Raw genomic sequence first — 25,705 nt, 5'->3', positions numbered from 1 at the left:
TATCTTGTTACTTCATGTTCGTATTTATTGCTACTATATTTATTTATGTCTGCATTTGCACAGCTTGTTTTTCATCGATCCTGTTTACAGTTACTGTTCTACAGTTACTGTTCTACAGATTTGCCGCAGAAGAAATCTCAGGGTTGTATGTGGCGATATACAGTATTTTATGTACTCTGACAATAAATTTTACTTTGAAATTTGAGGTTGGTTGGGAACTTTTACCTTCAAGTCAGGATTCATATGTTGAATATCCCCATTTCTCTCCTTACAGATATTATTAACAGATTCATCTATAACTTCCCCCCATTCACAATTATAGTCTGCATCAGGAGTGATGCTCAGTCCCAGCAACTTGTTCTTAAAAATGCCATATAAAATAATGTATCAACTAAATCTCTACCACTTTACTACTCTCTACTTCTTTAACTATCTTGAAACTTACTGGCTTTTGACTATGAGATGCAGGATCAACTTGAAGGCAGAAAGTCATGGATTCTAAAAGATGTCAGTTATTGTGACAAACAAATACTTTCTCTGCTGGCCTATACTAGATTGTAGGAAGCTCCTTGCATCCCCAGTGCAGAAAGGCACAAGACATTCTATATCACTGTTATGAAGAAAATATAATTGCTCAATATTCTATTCTTCACCTCAAGTACAGATTATCCCACTATCACTTGCCTTGGTTTCACTTTTGGGTTGGAATTTCCTAATAAAAATCTCTAGGACCATCAGGTACACACCAAATACTAATAGTGTCCACCACACCAGGTGACATTACACTTCACTTGCAAGTCCGTTGGGGTATTTTGTGTTCCTGGTATGGTGTCCTCCACTTCGGTGAGCTCCAACGTTAATTGGGGAACTGCTTTGTTGAGCACCATCACTCCATCTATCTGCCACAAAATGTGTGATTTCCTGGTGGTCACCCATTTCAATTTGGCTTCCATTTCCCAATCTGACATGTCAGTCCATGGAGTCCTCTACTACTACTTAGGTTGGAGGTTCAACACTTCATGCTCTGCCTGGTGGTCTCCAACCTGATGGCATTTCCAACCCCTCTCCTTTTCCATTCCCTATTCTGGCTCCCCTCTTACCACTTCTCTCCTCACCAGGCCATCATCTCCCTCTGGTGCCCCTCTTTCTTCCCTTTCTCCCATGGTTTACTATCCTCTATCAGATCATCCTTCTTCAACCTTTTACCTCTTCCACCATCACCTCCCAGCTTCTTACTTTGGCACCCCTACCTCACCCACCCACCTACCTTCCCCCTCACTGCTTTCACTTATCACCTGCCAACTTGAACTCCTTCCTCTCTCCCCCACCTCCTCATTGCCTTTTCCCTTCTTCCCCTCCAGTTCTGAAGAAGGGTCTTAGTCCAAAACATCAGCTGTTTATTCCCCTACATAGACTTTACCTGTCCTGCTGAGTTCCTCCAGATTTCCAGCATCTACAGAATCTCTTGTGCCAAAGATTATTTTATATTTTTAGGTCTGTCAAATATAAATGTTGGTAATATTAAAAGTGTATGCATACCTGCTACATAATACTGAACAGCTCCATCTGGCACAGATTTGTACCTGTCACAGAATGTATGCACGCCAGGCACTGAGTTTTGCTTTACTGCTTTTCTACAAACAGAAACAAAGAAAACTTATAATCAACACAGTTGGAGACTGCAGACCAAACAAACAAGCAATCAGATATAAAAATATCCATTAATCCATCCACTCGTGGAAAGAAATTACTTTTATACCAAACAGTACTTTGAGTGAATCTCTTCTTAAATTCTTGATGATAACCACTGTGGTAGAACCCATGGGACCAGTGCCAGAGAGTCCAAAGTGCAATCTTGACTTCCAGTGCTCTCTATGTGGAGTCTGCAATTTCTCCATGATCGCCTGAGGAACACCTCCATCAAAGGGCTACAGGAAGGCAGCTCACTACCATCTTCTGAAGGATATTAGGAATGAGCAATAAACACTGCCTTGCCTATGCTCCTCAGAAAATGAATACATTAAGGTTCAAAGGTACAATTTAATGTCAGAGAAATGTATACAACATACATCCTGAAATTTCTGAGTAATAAATAAGCAATTTACTTCTTGAGATACTGCATGGCTAATCCGAGCCTAATCACAGAGCAACTTAAAATGACCAATTACCTACTGACGATATGACTTTAGACTGTGGAAGGAAACCCATGTGGTCATGCGGAGAACATACAAACCTTACAGGCAGTGGTGGGAATTGAACATGGGTCACCTGTATTGTAAAGTGTTGTGCTAAACACTATACTACTATGCTGCCCCAGCACCTAATTAAAAAATAATTTAACTATATTATGTCCATCTTTGTTATCTTTTGTACAGATTTCAAAGTCAAAGTTAAAATAAATTTATTATCTAAACAAATATGTCACCATATACGACCCTGATTCATTTTCTTGCAAGCATTTACAGGAAAATAAATACAATTAAATTTCTGAAAAACTTTTCATAAACAAAGACTGACAGACAACTAATGTACAAAAGACAAATTGTGCAACTAAATAAGTAAATAAATAATACTGAGAACATGAATCCTAGAGCAAGTGAGTCTGTAGGTTGTGGAACCATTTTACAGTTGAGGTGAGTGAATTCCGGTTCAGGAGTCTGATGGTTGTTGGGTAATAAATGTTCCTGAACCTGGTGGTGTGGGACCCAAGGCTCCTGCATCTCCCGCCCCAATGGTAGTAATACACAGAGAGAACAGCCCGGATGGTGGGGGTTCTTGATGCTGGTTTCTTATGGCAGTGCTTCTTGTAAACGTGCTCAATGGTGGAGAGGGCTTTGTGATGGACTGGGCTGTATTCAAAAAGCTTAGCCAAAACATATATTAGGAGTGTAGTAAAATCTCAAAGCCTACATTACTTAAATGCTTGCTTATGCTAAACACAAAAATATCTGAACAGTGGCTGTTTTAATGATCATATAGACAGAATGGATCAGCATAACTGCTATGTACCAATAATGATACTCCAGGAATCTAGTGTGACTTATCCAATCCAATGAATATAACTAAGGGAATAAAATAATGACCAATAACCATCAATTAAAAAGGGATTATTAAAGTCAAAGGATTCTTGCACTAGTACAGAACCGGACTTTTTAAGTGACAACAGATGTGCCAGGTAAGAGCCCAGGAGGAATGCCTCCTCCCTGGCTTGTTATTAGTTCACTATCTGATATAACAGACATGTGATATCTGAACAAGACAGTCCTGGAAATTTACATACAGGAGATAATAGGGTTCCCAGAAATGTGGGGTAAATTAGCAGGGGTCTTGCATCCTTTTGAAATTCAATAACTGGAAGAGATGTAATTAACACCAGGCATGCCAGTTCACCATTCCCTAAAACATGATGTATAAATAATGGGCTTTTGTTGGAGGTGTACAAGAATCAGAATAAGATTTATTATCTCCAGCATATGTCATGAAATTTGTAAACTTTATGGCAGCAGTACATGATAAATAAACATAGAGGAAAAAACCTGAGTTACATTGAGTATATATATAAATGTCTACTAAATAGTTAAGCTAAAATAAATAGTGCAAAATAACAGAAAAAAGTAGTGAGGTTGGATTCATGGGTCCAATGTCCATTTGGAAATCAATGGCAGAGGAGAAGAAGCTGTTGCTGAACTGCAAGTGTATGCCTTCAGGTTTCTTTACCTCCTTCCAGACGGTAACAAGAAAAGCCATTAAAAAAAAAACTAAGAAAAAGGAGCTTGGAATCAAACATTTGACTGAAATCAGATAGAACTAGCAAGCTCAGGAAATCATCGCTCATAATTTCCAAAGTCTTCCTTCCAACATTAAGCACATAATAAATTGTAAATGTTCCATAGTGTTGTTAATCAGCTATGGGCAAAATGCACTCTTCAGCAAATTATGCCAAAATAGCATAATCATGTCCCCAAATTATGGGCCTATCTGTGAGGATGACAATTGGCTCAAACATGAAACTCCAGTGATGTAACATGCTACCACTTTCATTCTAGACTTACCACTGTAACAAAGATGTAAACCAAACAAAGATGTTCCCTAAAACCAAAGTATAGCAAAACAGGCTCTACAAAAAGGGTTCTGCCATAAAATGAAGGAAAGGGGGTCAGAGGCAAAAAGGTACATCTGCGTAGCACAGACAACCTATCTGTAAAATAAGGAGGACCTTGGCAATGGGTGGTATGGTAGTGTAGTGGTTAGCACTACTCTTTTCAGCAATAGCTGTAAGATTGGGGTTCAATCCTGCCACAGTCTGTGAGGAGTTTGTATGTTCTCCCTGTAACTGTGTGGGTTTGCTCTGGGTGCTCTGATTTCCTCCCACATTCCAAAGTATGGTTAAGGTTAGTGAGTTGTGAGCATGCTATGTTGACACTGGAAGCATGGTGACACAGGTTGCCCAGCATAATCCTTGCTGGTTTGATTTCATGCAAATGACACATTCTGATGACAAATAAAGCTAACCTCTAATCTTTAAACCTGGTGATTCCTTGAGGAGAATTCAGCAACGTGCACATAATTAACCCAATGTAATCAGTTGTTAAGAAGCACGTTGGACATCGTGCTGTGCAGGCATTGCTTTAAACCTTCAAAGAAACCTGCTGACCAACACTACTCAGATTTTATATTTAATTAAAGGTGGACATTTACAAGCAGCTCCTGCACTTCTCAAATCAAGGGCCATCTTGAAGAATGATGGTTGGATTGTCCCAAAAGTAAAAACTAGCCATCCCAAATAGTAGTAATGATTTCCCATCAGAGAGGACCACAAAGTTTACAGTTTCTAGGCACCCAAATCTAATACTAACCTGAATGTACCTGCTGCGCCATCCTACTTACCTATGATTATGAATCATGCGAACATCATAGACACGAACAAAGGGCCCACTTGCCCCAACAGCCAGATAGTTGTTGTTCTGAGGATTAATGGCCAGGCACTTGGCCTCCACTTGTTGTCCACAGTATTCCGTGAGGTCCACCAGTATCTGTGAGCGCTTGCTGCTCTCTCTGAGATCATATTGTCTACAACAGAAAAGACGACATATCAGTGGAGCAAAGGTAGCTTGTCTATTATCCGATCTTCTGTGACATCATAACTTTCTATATCCTCATCCTTCTCAGGCTCTGGAATCCCTTCCAGTTCTACAACTTTCAATCTTATTGTTGGTGGACATGAATTAATTTAATCACGCTTTAGATTCTTGCCCTAAGTACAGTGGATTCCAGTTAATTGGGACATATCGGGATCAGTATACTTTGGCCCAATTAAGTGGCTTTCCCAATTAGCTGAAGTTTCATGGAAATAGGTATGAAAAGACAAACCACTGTTTAACTAAGTAACAAATTATGTATTTGAATGAAATGCATTATCAACACTACTACAGTACTATAAAACTGTATTAGCTCCCAGTTGCTATTGACGGAGGTATTCATCCAGTGTACCTGCATGCTGTCGCGTTCTTTTGATTGACTGTAAATGAACAAAATCAGCACAGACACCTATTGTAGATAATGGACTGCCTTCAAATAATGCTATCAATGATTACATCCTCAATATCTTCATTTTCATTGTAACATTCATGATGGTTGCTGATACTTTCTGATTATTCGTAGTTCCAAACTTGCTGAAGTACTGAAATCATTTAATTTTCTCTCCTGGCCATTTCTAGCATCCCCAAGCATGAATGCTTGAAGCTGCAGTGATCTAAACAGTTCGAAATTGCCTTAATCCTTATTTCTTGCCAACAGATGTCGCAGGACTTGTATATTATCACCTGTTATAAAATAAAATCAAGCAATAGAGACAACAACAGGGCTTCACTTCTAAATCAGCTCAATACCTTCTATGCTTGCTTTGACCGTGAAAACATGGAGGAACCATCATGGATTCCCACAGCCCCCCCAATGATCCTATTTCAGTCTCCGGGGCCAACGTGCAAGCAGCCTTCAGGAGGGTGAACTCATGAAAAGCATCCAACACAGACAGGGTACCTGTCCGAGTACTAAAGACCCGTGCTGATCAACTGGCTGGAGTGTTCACTGAGACGTGGCATTCTGAGGTACCTACCTGCTTCAATTTATACCAGTGCCCAAGAAGAACGTGGTGACCTGCCACAATGATTATTGCCCAGTAGCATTTACATCCACAGTGATGAAGTGTTTTGAGAGGTTGGTGATGCAATGTATCAACTCCTGCCTGAGAATCCACTTAGACCCGCTCCAATTTGCCTACTGGAGCAACAGGTCCACAGTAGATGACATCTCATTGGCTCTTCACTCAACCCTGGAACATCTGGACAGCAAAGATGCATACATCAGGATGCTCTTTATCGACTATAGCTCAGCATTCAATACCAACATCCCCTTAAAAGTAATCAATAAGCTCCAAGTCCTTGGCCTCAATTATCTCCTTGTGCAATTGGATCCTCGTGTTCCTCACCTGCAGACCCCAGTCGGTATGGATTGGCAACAACAGCTCCTCTACGATTTCCATTAGTAAATTAGGCTGTGTGCTCAGTTCCCCCGCACAGCTCCAATGCCATACTCAAGTTTGCTGACGACACCACTGTCATAGGCTGAATCAAAGGTGGTGATGAATCGGCATATAGGAGAGACTGAAAATCTGGCTGAGTGGTGATAATAACAACAATTTCTTACTCACTGTCGGCAAGACCAAGGAGCTGATTACTGACTTCAGGAGAAGGAAACCATAAGTTCCATGAGCTAATACTCATCAGAGGTGGAGAGGGTCGACCAACTTTAAATTCCTTGGCATTATTATTTTGGAGGACCTGCCCTGTGTCCAGTAAGTGAGTGCAATTATAAAGAAAGCACAACAGTGCCTCTACTTCCTTAGGAGTTTGTGGATATTTGGCATGACATCTAAAACTTTGACAAACTTCTATAGATGTATAGTGGGGAGTATACTGACTGGCTGCATCACAGCCTGGTATAGAAACACCAATGCCCTTGAACAGAGAATCCTACAAAAAGCCCAGTCCATCACAGGTTAAGCCCTCCCCGTAATTGACCACATCTACATGAAATGCAGCATCCAATATCAGGGCTCCCCAGCACCCAGGAAATGCTTTCCTCTCGTTGCTGTCAACAGGAAAAAGGTTCAGGAGCCTCAGGACTCACCAGCAAGTTCAGAAACAGTTACTACCCCTCAACTATCAGGCTCTTGAATAAAAGGGGATAACTTCACTCTACTTCACTTGCCCCGACATTGAAATGTTCCCATAATCAATGGACTCACTTTCAAGGACTCCTCACCTCAGGCTCTTGATATTTATTGCTTATTTATTATTATTTTTCTCTTTTTATACTTGCATGGTTTGTTGTCTTATGCACTCTGGTTGAATGCCCAAGTTGGTGTGGTCTTTCATTGATTCTGTTATGGTTACTATTCTGTAATTTATTGAGTATGCCCACAAGAAAATGAATCTCAGGGTTGTATACGGTGACATATATGTACTTTGATAATAAATTTACTTTGACTATTGTATCAGTGACAGAAGTCACTGCTTTTTTAACACAAGTGCACACAACTAATGCTATTTAAAAATGTTTGCTTTAAGCACAGTGTAGTGTCCAACAGCCACACAAGCGTACATATCTGATGTTAGTTAGAGACTGTTCGGCAACAGTCTCCTACTCCAGTTAAATGGCCTAGTATCCCAAATAAACAAAGCAAATCCAACTACTTTCTCAATTAGTTTTTGTTCTTTAAGAGTTGCCCTAAATACGTGGCTGCCCCAATTGCCTAATTAATCAGAATCTACTGTATCACCATCTCTAACCGCTTTCTTAAGATTTCCAAGTTTTCACATGACAGTTCTGTTGTCTCTGAGGTTGTGCGTTTGATCTAATTAGGTTTAAAACAAAGTCGTTAGGATGTTCTTCTTGTAGGCACCGAATGAAAGCTGCAGTTGTGCTTCAGAATGAAAGGAGCCCATGTGGCGCAGAAATGGCAGGCCTCCATTCTGGTCTTGGACCACATAATGAAGAGAATCACAGAGTGGTGGTTGATAAGCTGAGGCAGGGTCCATTATAAAGGCAGAATGAAGTCAAAACACATGTTCTTAAAATTCTATCAGTGCGCTGAATTGTAAAAACAATGACAAGCAGAGAAGAATGTAATGTGGATTGGTGACAAACTACAGCAGGGATTAACGTAGGATTAGTATAAATAGGTGGTCGACGGATGTCATGAACTGTGGGCTGAATGGCCATTTCTGTTCTTTATCTCTTTAATTGTACATGGTACAGCCAAACAAAGACAGAAGCCTAGGCTGCAAAAGTTACCTGACTGTTCCATCCTCTGCTGCACTCCAGAATGTGCTGGGCCACATGGGAGCCGCTGCAATTCGCTTCACCCGGTTGGTGTGCTCGCCAAACATGTGAACAGTTTCCTTTACAGTCAAGTCATGGACATGCACTTTGGAATCAGCAGCCCCAGTGATCAGTGTGCGGTCATTCGAGTGGGGAAGGAACTGGAAAACAAGGAGTTACAAAGAGCAATTAACTCCTTACCATATCAATACAGAGTGTGTAGATACAGAGAGGTGTAGCTTCCATAATGAGGTTCACTACATTGAACAAAGATAGGTACCCTGGTCAAAACACACAGAGACCTGACGGACTGGTTGACAGACTTACACAAAAGGGCCACTATCACTAGCTACTTACTATCAATATTTACCACCATCAAGACAGAATATTAATCACTTAGTATCATAGCAATGCCCATTTCTGTGGTAAATATTTTTGTCATTCATTCTCCTTCTAATTATAAAAGGACATATTTTAAATGGCATTTGTGATGGTCATAATGTGGACCATTTTCTTAACCCAATTCAATTTGCACTAACATTCTTCTCTCAATTAACGTTACCTGACATAATTATCTAATTTTTTATTTCATGGTTACGATGCCTGATTTCCTTATATTGCCATAATGTGTCTACAAAATAGCTACAGTATATCAAAACCCTTGGGCCTATTTCATAGGTCTGTGCAGAGCTTATACTTGGGTTTTATACTACCATGTACAAAATACTGAGAACATCTGTGATTCTGTAGTTTCATTCCATTTCTGTATGTTTAATCCATGCTTCTTCTTCCCGGGCTGTTTCATTGACACATGGGGGGGGGGGGGGGGAGGGAATGGATACAATGTCCACCTTCTATATTCTTAATATAAATCTGTATGTACTGGGACGCACAATCAAAATCCAGGCTGAAGGAGAAGGTAGTGAAGTAGTTAATAGAGGGAAATCCACATTTACTCTATCTGCCGCAGAATGGATGGAGAGTGGCTGGAGAAGTCCTTAATTCAGGAACAATAGGTTGGAATCTTGGAATTGGCTCCAGACAATACACTTTGAAGAAAGATCACAACACACACACAAAATGCTGGAGGAACTCAGCAGGTCAGGCAGCATCTATGGAGAGGAATAAACAGTCAATGTTTCGGACTGAGACCCTTCACCAGGACTGCTTCTGAACCATTCCTGATTCCTGTACCAGTCCTGATGAATAAAAATTTGATGCTTCCAATGTCAGAATATTGAATTTTTATTCCTCTCCATAGATGGTGCCTGACCTGCAGAGGTCCTTCACTATTTTTGGTGTGTTACCCTGGAGTTCTAGCATCTGCTGAAGAAAGAGAACTTTTTTTCTTGAGAAAGTACTGTTTCCTGTTGTTATGTGTGATGAGAAAACCATGTGGAGATGGGGTCCAGAGTTGACCCCCCAGTGAACTATGCTGCTAACTATGCTGCTAACTATGCCCCACACAAGTGGGGGCTTGTGTGTGTGTCCACTCACGCCAGAGTGACAAGTCCACTATGGAAGAACAGTCTAGCCGAGAACAGAGGGGACATAACCGAATGACCACATCAGTACAACGGAACAAGACGACAATGGAAGGTTTGCCTGCTGCAGCTGCTCACTTCCCGCTCACTCTCTCTCTCCAATGTTACACCAGCAACTGCTTCGACCTAAGCTAAACTGAACTTTCATCATCTCCTAAGACTATTCATTTACCTGTGTGTGTGTGTGTGTGTGTGTGTGTGTGTATATAATTGCTAACCTGTAATATATACATATTTGCATTTTATTTTTGTACTGTATTACTTAGTTTGCTAATAAACTTCATTAATTACTAGTAATTACACACTCCAATGTGTATTCCATTTCTGCTGGTTTGGTAAGCCAGTTACGGGGTACGTAACACTGTATTAGCTGCAACTTCCTCCCTATATTAGCTGGCAGTAACAACTGAAATCACAAAATCATACAGCTCAAAAGGAGGGTGCTTGAACTCTCTCATCTAAGCTAGCAAGAGCACTAAATCACTACATTCTATTTAAAACACCAGTAAATCAAATTTTGTACAGGATAGGAATGTAATCCTTTCACCCGGTGTTACAGTCCACCACAAAATTACACTTGCAGAAACACTTCTATGGTGAACTTGATCATTTCTGGATAAAATCAAAGCTAAATAAATACAAGTTATCATGGTGTTGCCACTGGAATTGAGGAGGCCCAGTCAGAATAGAAACAGATGAGGCACATTCATCAGGTCAGATATAAATGAAATACATGTACATCATCATTCATCAGGGACATCACCACCCAGGACATGCTCTTTTCTCTCTACTGCCATTGGGAAGAAGGTACAAGAGCCTCAGAGCTCACACCACCAGGTTCAGGAATACTAACTGTCAACCAACAGGCTCTTGAATAAAAGGGGATACCTTCAGTCAACTTCACTTGCCCTAGCACTGAAATGTTCCCACAACTACTGGACTCACTTTCAAGGACTCTCCGCCTTATGTTCTTGATATTTAATGCTTACTTATTTATTTTTCTTATTTATTTCTTTTTGTATTTGCACAGTTTGTTGTCTTCTGTACTCTGGCTGAACTCCCTGGTTGGGCGGTCTTTCATTGATTCTATTATGGTTATTATTCTATGGATTTATTGAGTATGCCCACAAGAAAATTAATCACAAAGTAGTATCTGGTGACATTTATGTACTTTGATGGTAAATTTACTTTGAACCTTGAACTAAAGTCAGGATGCCTGAACTTTATCTCTGGGATCTTTTTAAAGTAGAGATTCAGTATCTGCACACTTGTACATTCAAATTTAAATACAAATTCAATATTGAATTCAACAAATAAAAGACAAGAGAATACCTTCACTGTGAATATATTAGCAGTGTGCCCTGTGTGCATAGTCAGCAGTTTCTTGGAGCTGAAAGGATCCCAGAGAATAGTGTGCTGATCATCTGATCCAGAGGCCAGCAAACTGTAATGGAAGACCACAAAAGTGTGTAAGTAGCTGACTTAGCAACACAAGAGGCCCAGCGGAGAACAGAGGGGAGCAGGGAGAAACTCACTGTTCTGATGGGAAGCAGTTCATGACTGTAGAGAAACAGCAGAGAAAAGGGAGAAGGTAGATGAGAATCGCCATGACTAGATTGAGGGGAACACACTGATATCAGGATGTTTGGAAGATTTACTGCAATAAAGTTGTGTTGCAAAGGCAGTCTAAAAATACACAGGATGTGTCACGAGTAGAGATTGGGGGTGGGTGTGGGGGGTTGCGTGAGACTACAATATACTTAGTGGAGATGTTGGGAGGAGGGCAGGTTGGTAGCAATAACTTGGCTGAGGTGATAATGTGGGCTGGTGCTGGGGCAGGGAAGTTGAAAGAAATGGTTAACATCACTTACTCGCCCTTTTCATTCCATTCCAGGCAGTTCACACAACCAGAGTGACCCTGTGCAAAAAAGTGAAAGAACAGAACAAGATTCAGATGTTAAACAAATGCCCATAATACCTCACAACACCAGTCATTTACAACATTTACAAACAATGCTGGGATGCTCTCTTTGAGCACTAAAATAGAAAGGACATTTAATATAGGTGCATAATTTGTATGCAGCTGGATTGGAATGTTTCAGGGACCAAATCATTGTAGAGACCAGAAGTTTAAAAGGAAATGGCAAATGAAAAGAAATGATAAACTTTATTCTGAAGCAACAAGTTATTATGATCTAAAAGGTGCTGATGAATTGAAAATGGAAAAAGATTCGTAGGTTCAGTAATAACTTATAAAAGTGAACTGGATAAATGCTTGAGAAACTTACAATGCTCAAAGGAAACCAGAATCAAAAATCTAGTTTAATATCACTGGCATATGTTGTGAAATTTGTTGTTTTGCAGCAGTAATACATTGCACTACTAATTTTGAAAAAGCTACAATTACAATGAATATATATGTATATTATATAAATTAAATAAGTAGTGTAAAAAGTGGGAAAAATACTGAGGTAGTGTCCATGGGTTCATTGTCCATTCAGAAATCTGATGGAGAAGGGGAAGAAGCTGTTCCTGAAACATTGAGTGCATGTCTTCAGGCTCCAGTATCTACTCCTTGGTTGCAATGAGAAGAGGACGTCCTGGGTGATGGGGGTCTTTATTGATGAATGCCACCATTTTGAGGCACCACCTTTTAAAGGTATCCTGGATGCTGGGGAGGCTAGTGCCCATGATGTTGCTGGCTGAGCTTACAACTTCCTGCAGCATTTTCCAATTCTGTGCTTTGGCCTCTCCATAGCAGACAGTAATTCAACCTGTTAGAATGCTATCCATAGTACATCTATAGAAATTTGCAAGAGTCTTTGGTGACATACCAATTCTCCTCAAACTCTTAATGAAATATATCCACTGCCGTGCCTCAATGGCAGGAAAGTGATAAACGTCTGACTCCTTCAGATAGCTGTCATGAGCAATATGGCCCAAGACCAAATCATTTATAATACAGGGGTGTATGGAGGGGCACATACAGGACAGTAATTATGTTAAGACTGTTTCAGTTGTCTCACCTCAAGCTCACATTCCAGGCCCAATCGTTTGATGAATGGATCAATGACATGGTATCGCCGCTCAAACTGCAGAGTGTTCCGCTCCTTCAGATAGAAAAGAAGCGTGAATGAGTGTGACGTGGTGGGGAGAGGGGGAGTTTAAATTATCACCACCTTCCTTACACAAAAATGGCATTTGCTCCTTCAAATCCCATACTAAAGGTTCAAAGGTTCATTTATTATCAAAGTATATATGCAGTATATAACTCTAAGATTCTTCTTCTCCAGTTTGCTAAGAAACAAAGAGAACCATGGAAGTCAGCTCAAAGAGAAATAGCAAACCCACTCCTCCCCCGCACAAAAAAAGAAATGGCGAAATGATCATTAACCCCCCCCCCCCAACCCCTCCACCCACACAAAAAAAGAATGGCAATATGATCATCAAGCCCCCACCCTCCACACAAAATGCAATAAGAACATAAGCCCCAAACCCCCCCCCCACAAAAAAAGTAAGAATGGGCAAAAACACAGAATACAAAAACCATAAGACTGAAAAAGTCCATCGTCCAAATCCATAAACCCAGAACCTCAGTAACATTCTCCGACATCTTCAAAAGAGAGACATCACTCGAGTGTGGAACTAGCTCATAGAACATCCAGCATTCCAACCTCCAGTAACGTGCACCCACCCACCATCCAAGCTTCTCTCACCTCTTTGGTCAGCTTCTCTTTGCTAGCACCTGAATTAGGAAAGACACCAAAATATTTAGTACCTTTATCTGGCGTTGAATGATGTCCTTGGTTATATTGGGCAGCTCCATCATTTTTTTTGGCTGGAAGCTCACAGATGAACAAGCTATCAATTTTCACTGTATTGTAGCTCACCACCAAGTGTCATAGGGAGCAGAAGCAAAGAAACAGTCCACATTTAATCCAAGCGTGGAACAACACACAGCACTGGGATCTGTAAAGAAAGCAGAGAACCAAAATAACAGAACTCTGAGATATGGGGAAAGCATCCATTTTGTTAAAAGAACTGCAGAATGGTAGGTCAGCAGATCAGGCAGCATCTATGGTGAGGAATAAACCGTCAATGTTTCAGGACGATACTCTTCTTCAGGAATAGGTATCTGGAAATGGGCTGGGAAGCAGAGGGGAGATCACAAAGGAGGCCTGATGGGCCACTGATGGGGTTCTGGGATGAAGGGGTGGAAGGGCACGGTGCAAATGGCTGTCAGGGTGACTGGGGAGGGTGGTCTGAGATAAGATAGTCCCTGGGAGACAGTAGGAGAGGAAGGTGGATCTGGATAGGACAACAGTGATGCAAACACAGCAATGGGAAATTCAGGAACAGCAACAGGGCACTTAGCTTCTTGAGCAGATTTCCTAATTCTGTGAGATCATGGCTGGTTTAAGACCATATCCCAACCCCCTCCACAACACTTGTAACAGTGGCTAACCAGTGGTTAGAGTTAAAGTTAACATCTGACCTGCTATTAAATGTCAAATGTAGAAGTTGGTTCTGAAGTTTCACCATCCTCTCCTTTTCCTGGCTTCACCACAGGGACACTACTCCATGTTCCAGTCTCTACAACTGCAAGAGATATTTTTACTCCACCCCGTTAATTACCCTCAATAGCTTCAAAATTTCTACCAAGCTTTTTCTTAACCTTCTAAATTCTAGGGAATATACTCTTGCACTTTACTCCTTGGATTTAATGTATATCATACTGGACTAATCTACACTGCATTCCCTCCACTGACACAGTGCATCCTGAGACATGGTATCCAGAATTGCTCTCTGCTTTGTAAAGCTGTGGCATTACTTCCAGCTTCTTGCATTCTATTTACTTCTACTCCTCCATAACATTCTGATGATACAAAGATCACAACACTTCCTTGGACCTGCACTATCTCCAGTTGTAAGGTACTTTGATCTATTCTCAGATCCAGTGCAGATGTCCTCCTATTTGCCTGAAATTAAAACCATTTCCAAAGTTTCACTGCTTTCTTAATTAATACTTTTCATAATTTAAAGTTTCCATTAGTATGGCTTATTATGCTGCTCATCTTTGTGTCACCAAACTTAGATTTGATAATGAGATAGTAAGTTATTTAAGTGCTAACAAACACAATGAAACACCTGAAGCCCTACACAGCTCCTGGCAGAATGATGCTAATCACCTCCAGTTTTCTGGGTACCCTCCAACCTGATGGCATGAATATCAATTTCTCTTCCTGGAAAACAACTTCCACCCCCTTCCTTTATTCCCTACTCTGCCCTTTTATTTCTTCTCACCTGTCAATTACTTCCCCCTGGGTCCCCTCCTCCTTCCTTTTCTCCGATGGTCCACTCTCCTCTCCTATCAGGTTCTTTCTTCTACAGCCTTTCACCTTTCCCACCCACCTGGTTTTACCTATAGACCTTTCAGCTAGCCCCTTTCCCCTCTCCCCAACTTCTTATTCTGGCATCTTTCCCCTACCTTGTCAGAAGAAGGGTCTCAGCCTGAAAAATCAACTATCTATTCATTTCCATAGATGCTGTTTGACCTGCTGAGTTCCTCCAGCATTTTCTGTGTGTTGCTTCAGTTTTATCTCTTAACCCAATGCTTAGCAAATTTCTTAAGTGAATGGCATGATTTCAAAATAAATTGCTTTAACTCACAGAATCCTCACCAAATGCCTTCCAGAAATTTATGTTAATAACTTTCTCAGACATACTAAATAACTTAAAATCAGTTCAATTTGCATAACCTTTGTCTTAAAATGCCATGGTGGACTTCTGATGAATTGACCAGTTTCAAGGTAATCAAGTCATCCAATTTGTTAAGACAGAGTTCATGCAAATAGATTTACAATTCATATCTCTTAACACTTCACTTCTCACCTCCAGATCCTCCTCAAAGACTATTAGTAGGACTGTCCCAAAGACTCATTGTTTCAACATACAGTCGGCCCTCCTTATCCGTGAATTCCGCATGCGCCAATTCAACCAACCGCGAATCGCAAAAACCCAGAAGCGCTCTTCCGGCACTTGTTGTTCGAGCATGTACAGACTTTTTTTTCTTGTCATTATTCCCTAAACAATGCAGTATAACAACTATTTTACATAGCATTTACATTGTATTAAGTATTATAAGTAATCTAGAGATGATTTAAAGTATACAGGAGGATGTGCGTGGGTTATTGTGGATCGGGATCGGAAAAAATCATAAGTTCTCTTACTAAGTAAGTCAGAACAGGTACATCCAGTATTATTTAGTGCCAGTTGGTCAAACTCGGGAACTTCCCGAGTTCGATCCAGTGACAGACCGCTATCGAGTGCACTCTCCACTGTGCCGGGTTGATGTGAGGATCAAAAACCCCAAACCCCAATAATTAAACCACTGCATTGCTTAGTAATATTTGTAGTTTTCATCGGGGCAGGGCCTTTCTCATTTTATCCATTAAAATTGTTCCAACCATTGACCGACTCTAGCCTAACGCTTTTCCAATGACCAATGGCGTTTCACCTCCATCGATCACTTTATTATTTCCACTTTATTTTCAATTGTGATCGTGATTATTTTCATGAACAGAAACACTGTGGATTCAGATCTCTGCCGCTGGGTCCTAATGTCCACCATGTTGAGACAGGTTGAATAAGGGACTTGAGCATCCGTGAATTTTGGTATCCGTGAGGGGTCCCGGAACCAATCCCTCATGGATAAGGAGGGCCAACTGTATTCTGGTTCCACATAACTAAATGATTCCTATTTTGACACTATTTTGCTCCTTTTGTCCAGCCTTTTCCCACTTCTACAGCCTGAATAGCCTACTATTCCCTGTCTCAGTTAGTTCATCTTCACACCACATTCCCTCTCCAGCTCCACCCCACAGCTCATGGTCAGAGCTCGTCAGCTCTTTCTTGAACAGAGGTATAACCACTCTTCCTTCACTATCTCCCATTCTTTAGGGAAAAATTCAACAACTTCTTCCTTAGCTTATCACTTTCCCCAAATCAAAGAGAACTTGCATGGGCCCTACTTTGCCTGTCTTTTTGAAGAATATGTAGAATGCTCCCTGTTTCAGTCCAACTCAGGCTGCCTCCTTCACAGTTATGACAATATTGATCTGCTTTTCATGCAGAACTTAAATCTCAAAACCTTTGCTACCAATTTCACCTTGCCTTTAATTTCACACAGACCATCACTGACATTGTTCATACCCTTTTAAATCTTCAAAAATGAGATTTGCAATGAAGTTAAAATGCAAGTCCATAGATCTTACGTTTAATCTTGGCTACACTCCTCTACACTCCTCCTACTAAGAAACTATTCCATTCTCTGGTTCCTTCACATTTGCTGATTATGAGACTTACCAGTCTTAATCTGAAATCTTTCTTTTTCCTTAACTATGGCTCATCATTGTTGACAGGCCTCACTCTTCTATTTGCTGCACAAAGGTTTGTTCCTACAACCTACAGACTCACTCTCGAGGACTCTTCATCTCAAGTTCTCAATATTTATTGCTTATATTTTGTTCTCATTTTGTATTTGCTGTTATCTTTTGCACATTAGTTGTTTGTCTGTCCTGCTGGGTGCGATCTTCCATTAATTCTATTGTGTTTATTGGATTTACTGTGCATGCCCTATAAGAAAATGAATCTCAGGGTTGTATATGGTGACATATGTACTTTGATAATAAATTTACTTTGAATTTTGAACTTCTGGTTGCATTACATATTCTCCTAACCAGATCAAGAGTTCTCCTTGTTTTCATCTTTCATGTTCAATGGATCATTCTGTAGGAGCCATGTCTCTATTTTCTTTCTGCATTGTATTTGTGTTGCACATTACTCATGTTGGTTGGGACGTGGTTGAAGCCAAGAGCTTAATTACGTATTCATGGTTTGTCTTTGGGGGCAGTCTAGTTTTGGTACAGCTAAGGGATTAAGTTTGCTTAATTACATTTAAGGAAGCTTAAGCACTTAAAATCACTTGAATCGGCTTAAATACATTTGAATATTCTTAATTTATTTAAGAATGCTTAGATTAAGTACGTTTAATACGCAAAGACTGCTTATTCTGTTATATTGCTAGTTTTAGTTTCAAGATTGTTTTGCGCATTTCTTTATAAAAGATCCAACATATTCTTTGATATTTGAACTTTATTATTAAATCAGAGAGTGCTTTGTACAGGATCAACCCCTCCTCCCGCACGTAGTCTCTAAGCGGTGCTGGTTTGCTCGAGTAGCTGCTACACATTCAATGAAATGTTCATCGACAAGACTCTACCACCAAGACACTTCTTTCAGTATTTCAAAGACATCATCCCCTCTATAAATCCCTGATCCACTCTTCCATCTCCAGCAATGACTCCCAATCTCAGCGCAATTACTCAATGCATCTGCAGGTGATGTGATGCCTATCAGCCCATTTACCTACTCTTTTCCCATCCACCAGGGACCCAAACAGTCCATCCAGGAGAAACAGTGATTCAATAGACAATAGACAGTAGGTGCAGGAGTAGGCCATTTGGCCCTTCTAGCCAGCACCACCATTCACTGTGATCATGGCTGATCATACACAATCAGTACCCCGTTCCTGCCAACTCCCCATATCCCTTGACCCTGCTTATCTATAAGAGCTCTATCTAACTCTCTCTTGAATGCGTCCAGAGACTTGGCCTCCACTGCCTTCTGGGGCAGAGCATTCCACATATCCACCACTCTCTGGGTGAAAAAGTTTTTCTGCATCTCTGTTCTAAATGGCCTACCCCTTATTCTTAAACTGTGGCCTCTAGTTCTGGACTCACCCATCAGCGGGAACATGCTTCCTGCCTCCAGTGTGTCCAATCCTTTAATAATCTTATGTTTCAATCAGATCCCCTCTCATCCTTCTAAATTCCAGTGTATACAAGCCCAGTCGCTCCAATCTGTCAACATATGAAAGCCCCGCCATTCCAGGAATTAACCTTGTGAACCTACGCTGCACTCCCTCAATAGCAAGAATGTCCTTCCTCAAATTTGGAGACCAAAACTGCACACAATACTCCAGGTGGGGTCTCACCAGGGCCCTGTACAGCTGCAGAAGGACCTCTTTACTCCTATACTCAATTCCTCTTGTTATAAAGGCCAGCATGCCATTAGCTTTCTTCACTGCCTGCTGTACCTGCATGCTTGCTTACATTGACTGATGTACAAGAACACCTAGATCTCGTTGTACTTCCCCTTTTCCTAACTTGACTCCATTTAGATAGTAATCTGCCTTCCTGTTCTTGCCACCAAAGTGGATAACCTCACATTTATCCACATTAAACTGCATCTACCATACATTTGCCCACTCACCCAACCTGTCCAAGTCACCCTGCATTCTCATAACATCCTCCTGACATTTCACACTGCCACCCAGTTTTGTGTCATCAGCAAATTTGCTAATGTTACTTTTAATCCCTTCATCTAAATCATTAATGTATATTGTAAACAGCTGCGGTCCCAGCACCAAACCCTGCGATACCCCACTGGTCACAGCCTGCCATTCCGAAAGGGACCTGTTAATCGCTACTCTTTGTTTCCTGTCAGCCAGCCAATTTTCAATCCATGTCAGTACTCTGCCCCCAATACCATGTTCACTTGAATTTTACCCACTCTATTCTGCATTAGGTAGTCACAATGTGGTCAGCTCTACATTGAAGAACCCAAATACAGTCTGAGTTTGCTCAGCACCTCCACTCAGACCATGAGAGTAACCTTCAAGCTTCCAGCCGCCAGCTCATTTAACTGTTCAATACCACTCCCACTATAATTTCACTTTCTTTAACCTTCTACGCTGTTACAAAAATGTGCAATGCAAACTCAAGGAACATCAACAAGGAAAATCAAAGCACATCTTCAATGCAGGAACATTACAGCCCTCAAGAGTCAACCTCAAGTACAGTAATTCCAAATACCTAGGCCAGACTGGTGCAAGGAGATTCACCAGTAACGTAACTTAATTTTTACTTTCTTCAGTTGGTAACTGATCTGCTGAGTATTCCCAGTACTGTCTTTTAGTTCAGATTTTCAGTAGACACAGGGTTCAGTATATCATAGTTCAATCATCCAGTTCCCTGTGAATCCTCCTCCAGATAGATTCAGTTGTGATTTTAAAAGCATTTATGACTCTCACTTTAAAAGATTAACAGAATCAGGTTTAATATCACTAGCATATGGCATGAAATTTATTGCAATTCCAGAAAAGTTTAATAGATCTTTATTAAAATCTCTACAAATATCCATTAAAACCATGGGATTTTAAAAAGATCCTAAAGATTTTTCATTTTTTATGGCCTTAATTATTTCCAATGCTGTTGGTTTGATTATATAATTTTTGTCAAACCCCTAGTCATGGATACACAGCATTTCATTGTCTTCCACTGTAATCAATATGTAAACCAATTATTCCACTTCACTGATGTAGGTGGCAGTGTGGATATACGTCTCCACCAAAGGAGGTGTAAGGCGCTCCTTCCCTCTGCTAGCCTGCAGGTCTCCCTCAGACAGGGCGTAGTACCTGCTTAGCCGCATTCCCTACCCCTCATCAGAGTCATGGGAAGCCATAGGAGCAGGTGGTGGATGGTCGTATGAGCAGCTGGTGTATATCACAAGTCCTGGTTATGCAACAGGCAGGCAGACAATCTCTGAAGAGCATTGATAATGGCTGGGGTCACCTGTCTGGTAAAGACACTGCCCAGACGGAGGTAATAGCAAACCAGTTCTGTGGAAAGTTTTGCCAAGAACAATCATGGTCATGGAAAGACCATGATCACCTACATCTTACGGCACAGCCCATAACAAATGAACATAGATTGCAGTGTTAGAAGATAAAGTGTGTATCCACGGCTAGGGACTTGGAAAAAAAACTCAACCTGTTATTTATGTATTTTTCATTTGCATTCTCACTTTTACACATTGTTCCCAACCATACTCTTTTTCTGAATACAACTGTTAGAAAAAAATTATATACCTTTTCGAAGTTTATTAGGCACTTCCCTTTGAAGCATTTACAGGTGGTTCATGGGATCATTGCCCCTTGCACCTGGCAGAGTTAAATGCCCTGCTTTAACTACACATTGCTCTTGGTTGGCCTGTTTTTAAAAAATGTATACTGCATTTCTGACTTGCAAACTCCTCAGGTTCAAACAGTTCTCAGAAATAAAACCTTGCTGTCACCTACTGTTTTCTCAGCTTCTGCTGTCATTTACCAACACATTTCCATTTGCCAGGATCCATGACAATTTTGTCAATATTCACATTTCTTTTGAACTTATTCTCACCTCCTTTGACAGTTACCAGTTGAGCCTATAAACATTGCAATAAACTCAGTCACACTTTGATAGCTTTTATACACCTATTCATAAATTGTGATAGATCCTAAGCCAGACAAAGTTTAACACCTGAGCCTTTAAAGATTCTAGGACACATTCTTACACATGAAATTCACCTTTGCATAATTTATGTTTAATTTAGGTTTTTTGTGAATGCTGCTTATAGGATGCTGTGTGTCTGTCTGTGCTGTTGCAAGTAAGCTTTTCAACGCATCAGTGCATACATGCATGTGTTGCATGTCAAGTCAAGTCACTTTTATTGTCATTTCAACCATAACTGCTGGTACAGTGCATAGTAAAAATGAGACGTTTTTCAGGACCATGGTGTTACATGACACAGTACAAAAACTAGACTGAACTACGTAAAAAAAACGACACAGAGAAAGCTACACTAGACTACAGACCTACACCTAACTTTAAACCTATAAACCTAACTTTGAGCCAACCTTATCGCAACCTGCATAAAAGTTAAAACAAAACTAACCTACAGGCTATGATTCTTGAGGTACTGTGATTTGTTTTTAAATTTACCCGATTTCAACGCTTAAGAGAAGTCTGGATAGGTACATAAATGGTGCAGGTCGATGGGAGTAGGCAGCTTAAATGGGTTCTGCACAGACGACATGGGCCAAGGGCCTGTTTCTGTGTTGTACTTTCCTGTGACTTCACTTCCCAGCTCCTTATTGGGGAGCCCTCTTATCTGCTTTTCCCTGGTGTTGGCCCCAGCCAAGACTGTGGCAACTGAATTTGGCCTCTCCAGCAGGTTTGAGATGTTTCTCACCCTGACACTGGGTGGCAAAGTACCATTGGGACAATGAGTTACAAGGAGCGTGATCACTTTTTTGCCTCACATATAGGACCCACACCACAGGGCTGAAAGGCCCTAAAGTTAGTTTGAATGGTAAAGATTCAGGAGTGGGGAAAAGTTGGGAATCCATAAGACAAGGGAAGACATCCCCAAGTCCTTCTATGACTCTCACTCTACTGTTACATTCATGCCAACCAATCAACCCAGATTCAACAAGTCCAGAAAGACATGAGCAGAAGAGGTACCAAACTGATGAAGCCACACATTGATATTAAAAGGCAACAGAGGATTGAGGCCACAGCCTAAGGACCAGATCAAACCTCTACAATCCAATCACATCTTGTTGTGAAAGGTCTTTGATAATTAAACTTCTAAGTCTTAGATCCTCAACCTGGGGTCCACAGACCCCCGCAGTTAACGGTCAGACTCCTTGGCATAAAAGAGGTTGGTAACCCCTGAGAGAAGTAGCAGCTCCAAAAATATGTCTCTCCTCTAAGACAATCAAGCTCAAGACTTGTTGCTACTTCTTCTTTCAAAAACGATTCTAACTTCCAAGCTGTGAGCAATTGGAACCTGTGATTTACATTTTACCAGTGGGGTTTTGGGCCAATTGAGCGATCTGGCGCTTTGCTATCTCTGAGGGAGTTCAGTGAGGTTGGGAGCAGTGTGTGTGACCTGGAGGGCTGGAAGCCTGGAGGTGGGGCACAAGCCCTTGATTGACTCTATTGCTTCTCTCTGATTAAGGCATCGAGTAAGGTTGAAGTCGACAAGGATGAGAGCCGAGGACAGGAGGGTGTTTGGTGTCATCTGTCTGTATCTGACCAGTGTTCCTCTCCCTCTGGCTAGCTGCTGTCAGAGGAAAATGCAGGAGTCTTGGGATCCGTGTTACAAGGATTGACTGACAAGGTTTGTGGCTGTGGACTCTTTATTGGGGAACTTTGTTGTAAGCATCTCTGGATTCTGATAATTTTTTTTTGCAGCTTTTTGAGTGGTTGTATCGGGACGATTGATGCTGGCTGGGACACTTTCGCAAAGACTGGCTCTGCAGCCTACAGATGGCTAGTGGCACTGAACTAAGCTAAACTGAATACTCCTGGTTTGATATGTTGATATTCTACATGTTGCTCGCTCCCTCCCTTGCCGTTTGCGCAATTTGTCCTTCTTTTCTCTGTGTTGGGTATTCGATGGATTCCATGATGTTTCTTTGTTGCAGGAGGACGAATCTCAGAATTGAATGCTGTAAATATACTTCGATAATAAGTGAACTTCGGATGTAAGGACCAAACTGAAGCATTCACAAGTAAATTGAGCTGAAAATGCCAACCATGTGATCCTTTCAGCATCATTCTTAAATCCACAGCATCACAGAAGCCAGTCTTGAGCTGATTCATTCCACTCCACATCATTTGATATTAAACAGCAGCTGAAAGTATTAGAAATAGCAGAGGGTATGTAACCAGATGAGATCTCGTCTGTAAACACAAGATAATCTTAACAGGAAAAATACACAAATGCTGATGAAACTCAGCAAGTCAAGTAGCATCTATGGAGGGAAATGAACAGTCAACGCTTTGGGCTGAGACACTTCATCGGGGCATTAGCTTTCGTGTGTGTTGCTTAAGGTTGTATACTGAAGACCTGCACTCCAGGACGAGGCATTACTCTATCCAAGCTGTTCCAATACACTAACAAAACTAAATATTTAACTGACGTGAAAAATTGCCCAGGGGTGCCCTGTTCACATTGGTCGAGATCACGCACAAAAATTATCAGCGCAAAAGAAGTTGTAATTAATAGTGCGAACTAGTGCCAATAACCTACTCACTGATGCCCTAACCACCTGCATTTCAAGCTGGTCCAAACATGCAAAGAGTAGAATTAGAAATGAAAGGCAAGGCCATCAGCCCTGCCTATGCTTTGCAAGTTCCTCAGCAGTGACAGAAGTGGAGACATTCAAGAATCAACATCATTTAATGTCATGTCCTCTACACAAGTGTAAGGAAAATGAAATAATTGTAACTCCAGACCTGATGCAGCACAAAACACACACAGACAGACACACAAGATAAAGACCATAATAATAATAAAAAACACACACAATAAATATAAATACCTAACATAGCTAGATAGACATTGTAAAATGACACTGGGCTGTACATAAGCTGACTGAATGGAAATAAAAGTAGTGGTGGGGGTGCTGATTAGCCTTACTGCTTGGGGTAAGTAACTGTTTTAAAGTCTGGTGGTCCTGGTGGGATGCTACATAGCCTCCTCCCTGATGGGAGTGGGTGAAACGGTCCAACAGCAGGGTGTGTGGGATCCTTCATGATGCTACTGGCCCTTTCCCAGCACCTTTCTATATATACATCCTTGATGCTGCATAGGCTGGTGCCAGTGATGATAGAGCCTTCCAGTCCGCCACAGCACAGTCCGAGCAGTGATGCAGCTCGTTAGGATGCTCTCTACTGTGCATCTGTAGAACGACGTTGAGCATGGATGTGCAAAGTCCAGCTCACTGACGACTGCAAATGCAGCTCTTCGGTCTTTGTCTGCACGTCTGCATGCAGCAAGGTTGAGGCATGGCCTAACAGGTGCCAAGTAAGTAACATTCATGACAGAACATGCCCAGCAATGGCCAGGTCTGAAAAAAACAGAACCCAACCAACAAATTCACCCTTGATGTTCATTGGCAACACTACTGCAAGGTGCCCCAATATCAATATCCTGGGGTGGGATGGGGAGCAGGAATAAGGGAAAAGCCCCCACTGAACGGAAACTCAACTAGACCAGCCACAGAAATACCGGTACCTCAACAACACAAGGGAGGACAGAATGTTCCTCCTGACACTCCAAAGGCCCTTCCACCATTTACAAGACACAAGCCAGAAATATGACAGTAAACAGTCTACTTGACTCATTCAGTGTAAGCCCAACATGTAGAAGCTTGGCAGCATTCAGGTCGACACAGACCATCCAACACCACAATCCAGGCCAACAAAGGCCACTTGTCACCACAGATATTCATTCTCTCCACTAGCTGCATACTGTGCTTGCAGAGTGCACCATCCACTGCACTTAGAATTACTAACTCACACCCCAATCAAAGAGGACAGGCCAGCAACAACACCTGCAAATTTCCTTCCACTTCACTTCACATCCCGATCTCATTGTCATTGGTGTAAACCCTGAAATTCTCTTCCCATTAGCATTGCGAGTGTATATTCACCAGCAGCACTGCAGCAACTCAGGAAGGTTGCTTATCACTACATTTTAAAGACCATTATGTGTAGCCAATAAATGCAGGCAGACCTTGCTGGAGACCCACTTCCCAGAAAATGGATTAAAAAACTTCAACTAATACTTTCCTTCAACTCTTCTCCCCCAATTTCAGACAGCCTTCTGCACCACAGCACAGTTGACAAAGTATACAAAATTATGAGGAGTATAGATAGAGTAAATGTAAGCAGACTTTTTCCACTCAGGTTGGCTGAGATGACAACTAGAGGTCATGGGTTAAGGCTGAAAGGTGGAACGAGGGGGAAGCTTCTTCACTCAGAGGGTGGGGGGAGTGTGGAACAAGCTGCCAGTAGTGGTGGTGGATGAGGGTTCGGTTTCAACAT

General features: G+C 41.3%; 1 protein-coding gene across 2 annotated transcripts in view; it reads right to left on the bottom strand.

Annotated features, from left to right (window-relative positions):
• The window catches only part of wdtc1 (WD and tetratricopeptide repeats 1), a 70,229-nt gene that overhangs the window by 43,504 nt on the left and 1,020 nt on the right, over nt 1-25,705 (bottom strand). Inside the window, exons 1-8 of one of the 2 annotated variants that reach the window (XM_059954658.1) lie at nt 14,422-14,440; nt 13,705-13,895; nt 12,953-13,036; nt 11,798-11,844; nt 11,259-11,370; nt 8,356-8,543; nt 4,888-5,070; nt 1,540-1,634 (exon numbers count right to left, since the gene is read on the bottom strand). In XM_059954658.1, the coding sequence (XP_059810641.1) occupies nt 1,540-1,634; nt 4,888-5,070; nt 8,356-8,543; nt 11,259-11,370; nt 11,798-11,844; nt 12,953-13,036; nt 13,705-13,755 (760 nt within the window). In that variant the 5' untranslated portion in view covers nt 13,756-13,895; nt 14,422-14,440. Of the gene's footprint in view, nt 1-1,539; nt 1,635-4,887; nt 5,071-8,355; nt 8,544-11,258; nt 11,371-11,797; nt 11,845-12,952; nt 13,037-13,704; nt 13,896-14,421; nt 14,441-25,705 lie in introns of those variants that run through there. The other variant, XM_059954659.1, reaches the window with a different exon arrangement.

The sequence above is a fragment of the Hypanus sabinus genome, chromosome 30, assembly GCF_030144855.1.
Source record: "Hypanus sabinus isolate sHypSab1 chromosome 30, sHypSab1.hap1, whole genome shotgun sequence".
In the NCBI taxonomy this organism is placed as follows: domain Eukaryota; kingdom Metazoa; phylum Chordata; class Chondrichthyes; order Myliobatiformes; family Dasyatidae; genus Hypanus; species Hypanus sabinus.
The sequence above is the reverse complement of the archived record's forward strand: the minus strand, read 5'-3'. Positions and strand labels throughout refer to the sequence as shown.